Consider the following 4,885-nt stretch of genomic DNA (forward strand, 5'->3'; position numbering starts at 1 on the left):
TAAAAATAATTCAGCGTTGTAATTCGCAAGCAAGAGTCTCAGGCTTCTTAGCATAGCAAACTGTACTATGTGTTTAGAGGCTCCTTGAAAATTCAAAAAAAAAACATTGAGTCAATGAATTTTCTTTGAAATATCTAAAAAACATTGACTTTCGAGAGAAGAGACACGATGATTATGTGGAGAAGGAGTCGTGAAATGTTGTAGTGAGGGTACTATAGTTGGCTGGAACAACTGGTGTATTTGTTATGGAGGAGACACTATTAACTTACCACTTTCCTTTCTCTTTCTCTCACTTGTTTCCTCCTCTTGTCGCATTCTCACTATGCAGTTATCAAGCTTCTCTGTCTTATGTGGTGCTTGATGATGAAAGTTTTGTCAGTTCTTCTTCTTCTTCTTCTGGTTAATTTAGAAGCCACGCAATAAGAAACTACAATGTTATGAATTGATGCCACTCTGAGGAGAAAGCTTGAGTGTGTTGACAACCAAGATTGGCTCCTTCCCCTCTCCTCTCTTTCTTCAAACTATTATAGAAACTCTACACAAAGAAGCAAATTTGAAGCTGCACCCTCTCTTTCTTTCTCTCTAAAATGCAATAAAAAAGGATAATCACCTAAGCTAATCCACCAGCGGTGGAAAGAAAGAACGTGAACATCTTGTCCTAACCCTTTTTTCATAATTAGGCTCTAATTACCAAAGAAGTCCTAATTAATTAAACTAGATCATTTCCTAAGACTAGTCTAGTCCTAGGGACCCTAATACCAAACAAGGGCATTTCATAGCAAAAATATTTACTCCATGATTTGGGCAAGAAAGTACTACTAAGGATCAAGGTATACGTAAAAGATAATCAAACTCAAATTTATATTAGTCTTGTAAGATTCCTTTTGTAGCTTTTTAAGAGTTTTAGAAAAAATTCATTTCTTTTCTATGATATTGTCTCAAAGAATTTCCCAGCGAGGAAATACTCTCAACGTAAGATATTAGTTGAAAAATATGTATCAAGTGTAAAAAAAATTAAAAACATAGTTCTTTATGGTGATTATTTGTAAGAAAGTTATAATTTTAAAAGTTTACATTCAAAATACCTTAAATAGTATTTTGAGCTCTACAAATGCAATTAAAAAAACTAACTATATGAATAAAAGCCATGTATCTTTTATCAATAAAAGACGCACGTATTATACAAGTCTCCTTGAAGATAAGGTTATTCATATATTTTTATACTATTTTAGTAAGTTTAAAAGTTAAAATTTTATAAGATATATATTTTTTTCAAAACTTTTATGATAGGCAAATGCTTCCTACACAAGCGCTCTCAAGTAGTTTCAAGGAAATTTTAAGTATAAAAAAAAAATAACCATAAATCAGCCTTGAGTCGATTATTTTGTGACTCAAATATAAGACTTGATAAGCCAAGTAAATATTTTATACCTCCATTGAGTAAGTACACCGCACAAAAGAGAAATCCAAATCATGTTGTCCAAGAAGACACCCAATTCCTTGGAAAAGGAGTCGTGAGCCGACCTAATTAGAATGGGAGTTAGTGAATTTTGTTCAAAAATTCTAAAAAACATAGACTTTCGAGAGAAGAGACACGATGATGTGGAAAAGGAGTCGTGAGCCAGAATGGGAGTTAGTGAATTTTCTTAGAAAATTTTAAAAAACATAGACTTTTGAGAGAAGAGACACGATGATGTGGAAAAGGAGCCGTGAGCCGACCGAATTTTCTTCGAAAATTCTAAAAAAAACATAGACTTTCGAGAGAAGAGACACGATGATGTTGATAGTCGTGAGCCACGAACATAGTCGTGAGCCGACCTAACTATTGATGGTGATCGACCCGACCGCTTATTAAAAAGAAGGGCATCATCGGTAGCCTTCTCAGACTCGCCTCTCTACACACATCATCATCATCTGTAGCCTCTCAAAATATCACCAGTTCACTTCATATATAGCATTCATTCTCCATGGAGCCTAGCGAAACATACGACTGGGTCCCTGCCTGCTCTTTCCAGCCCATGCTGCATCCCGAGTACGAGATCGTCAAAGCGGAGTGCGACCCATGGATCCTGGCCTCTGCGGCGCCCGCTTCCCCTGAAGCTGCCCAGTTCCTTCGTGACTGCTTCCTTCCTTTCTTCCGATCACCAAGTTGGTGAGCTGGTTCTTCCTCAGTGACACCGATGATGACAATCTCTCTATTCGTGGCTGTGCCACTGATCATGTCTGGCAACCACGCCGCAACCTCATCCTCGCATGCTTTGCTGGCCAAACCCTCGATCTTCACCTCTCAGCTGCGGCGGCCACAGGAGGCGACAGCACCGTAGAAGCAGTCTCAGAAACCCGCAATATCCAAAAAGGGCTTGCTGCCCTGCATGACATCTGGAAGGACATCTCCAGAGACATGCCTCTCAAAATGCAGTCTCGCTTCCTGCAGGCCACCAGACGCTACGTTGATGCCAACATGATCCAAGCTCGATTCCGGAGCACTGGGCGCGTTCCAGGTGTCGACGAGTACGTCAAAGTGATACGCCGGCCCGCTTCGTTAGTTCTGTCATGCCTCATCCTGCTGGAATACGGCCTCCACATCGAGCTGGACGAGGAGACGCTAGAAAGCGAGCTGCTGCTGCAGCTGCACGACGCAGTGGTGGATCATGTAGCGCTGTACAATGATCTGTTCTCTTTTGAAGCTGAGGTGAGCCATGGGGACTACTTCAACCTGCCGTCTGTGATCTTCCGGGCACGCGAGGCCGCGCCAGGGTTTACTTTTGCGGACGCGGTGTGGGAGGCTGTGCGCATGGTGGAGGAGGTGCACAAGCTGAGTGCGCAGCTGATGGCCGAGGCCCAGAAGTCAAGCCGCGTAGAGAAGCCTGGAGTGGAAGCCTACCTGCGGGGGCTGGGACTATTAATGGCAGGGAACGTGGAATGGTCTTACAAGACAGCCCGCTACTCGCACACCTGCTCCCCACAAGGCGTCGTGCTTCCGCTGCAGAGCAGGTGGCCTCTCCTCCATCTTAAGAAAAATAAGTTGCCTATATAGGCACTCCGTCCTTAAGTAAGTTGCCTGTAAAGGATGAACTTTCACCCTGCAAAGGATCCTTTGTGGCCACTTTAAGGGAGGAGGAGGCGGAGTCCTGTGTTCAATGGGAGAGCGCATGTTCTATAATCTGAAGGCAACTCTCCCTCCTCTGGAAGACCACCCTGACTTGATGAGTGTAACCATACCTGCGACCAGCTATGTGGTATCTAAACTAAATACCTATGCTTCTTGTGCTTTCAATTGGGCTTTCAAGCTCAGGTACGGAATAGAAATCAGTTAATAAGCTGACTGAATATAGATATATTAGGGTATCATGCAGTTCAAAGGATCCATATATGATTTCCAAAGGATTTTTCACTGTCTTTAAGTCTCCTGATGATGTTGTTAATGTGTGGGTTCATATCCCTTTGCTATTTATGGTTGGGTAACACTCTTTACCTTGGAATCCAATGTTCGATCCTAATACCTCCCTAGCTACTTTATCTAATCACTTTCTTTTGGCCATCTATCTTTTGTCCCTTAAGGATCTAGAAGAGCTCTCATTGTTGATCCATCCTTGGTTGTTGTGCAAGCAGCTATCGTTTCTCTTAATTTCAAATCGGAAAAGGGCTTCGTGGATGCTTGGTTTTTTGTTTGACATGGGAATTCAACAGTTTGTGTGGAAGGTTGCAAAGCCAATGCCAAGTTGGTTAAGGCTCAAGGGAATGATTCTTCTCAGATCTATTTGGCTTTGCAGTAAGCTCTTAATAATAATGAGACGTCCCCTTATCAATTTTAGCAATGGGTGGGCTAATGCAAGGCATGTTTTAACTAAAGCTGCACTCGCTAAAGGTAATAAAGCAAGGAATACATTTTTGTTGTTGACCCTAAAGTTTTCTTCTCCTCACTTAAAATTAAGATATATAAGGATGCTATTTCCTCTTTTTTGGATCTTTGTTGTTTTGCTCACAAACCTTGATCAAATGGCTAGGTATCTGTGCTGAATTTCTTTCTTTGGTTCTACCATTGGCCGTCGTGAGGATGTATGTAATGAGAGATGGATTAATCAAGATAGGTTGCTTGGATTTGTTCCTTCTATAGTTAGCCAGGAGGAGGTTAGTTGGGTAGAAAGAGCTTCTACTAAGGAGAAGTGTTCCGCTGCTCCTGAAGAGCATCCATGGGTAGGGAAAAGTCCCCTTGCTAGGATGGGCTTTCTTTTGAGTTTTCTTTTTCACTTCTAGAGGGTTAGCTATTCAAATTTTTAAAGGGCGGTGTGGTGCCTAGGGGGTAATTCAAAGTACATGTAACATAGCACATTAGGGCAAGGAGGGGGTATTTTTTTATTAATTTGACTTACATTGCATATGCATGTAGGAGGGGATTAACAATATAGTAGTTTAATGCAAATCATACATGTATACGTAGACCTACATTGGACTACCCAGTCTGCTTTGCTAGTCATCAATTGAATGATGTAGAGGTGAATTACACTACCATAGAGCGAGAAGGGTTGGCCATGATTTATGCAGTCAAGAAGTATTGACATTACCTATTGGCCAACAAATTTGTGTTCTTCGTGGACCATCAGTGTTAAAACCCTAAGATCTCTCTAGATACTTGTTATGCATAAACATGCATAAATCAGGCATAAACTCAACCACCCGACCACCCCCGACGAGCCCAAAGGATGCACACATGAATTATAAATGAAATACATCATACCTCTACCTTGATGTCCCATACCATCAAGAGGTATAACTCCAATCCTATAGCATGTAGCTATAGTGTGAAATGGTAAGTGAGTAGATATGGACCTCTACACAAGAGACCATAGCCTAAGCCTCCAAGCCCTCAAGCCTCCCTTGATGA

The 4,885-nt window shown here is 41.6% G+C and overlaps 1 protein-coding gene across 1 annotated transcript; it reads left to right on the forward strand.

Moving 5' to 3' along the window:
* Positions 1 to 1,967: 1,967 nt before the first annotated feature.
* On the forward strand, positions 1,968 to 3,037 carry LOC147629744 (microbial Terpene synthase-like protein 13). The gene is made up of 2 exons (XM_086810958.1): positions 1,968 to 2,107; positions 2,173 to 3,037. Exons 1-2 carry the CDS (start codon positions 1,968 to 1,970, stop codon positions 3,035 to 3,037), a joined length of 1,005 nt encoding a protein of 334 aa, XP_086667084.1.
* Positions 3,038 to 4,885: the final 1,848 nt, after the last annotated feature.

The sequence above is a fragment of the Cibotium barometz genome, chromosome 17 (genome assembly GCF_041138505.1).
Source record: "Cibotium barometz isolate CiBa-2024 chromosome 17, ASM4113850v1, whole genome shotgun sequence".
NCBI classification, from domain to species: Eukaryota; Viridiplantae; Streptophyta; class Polypodiopsida; order Cyatheales; family Cibotiaceae; genus Cibotium; species Cibotium barometz.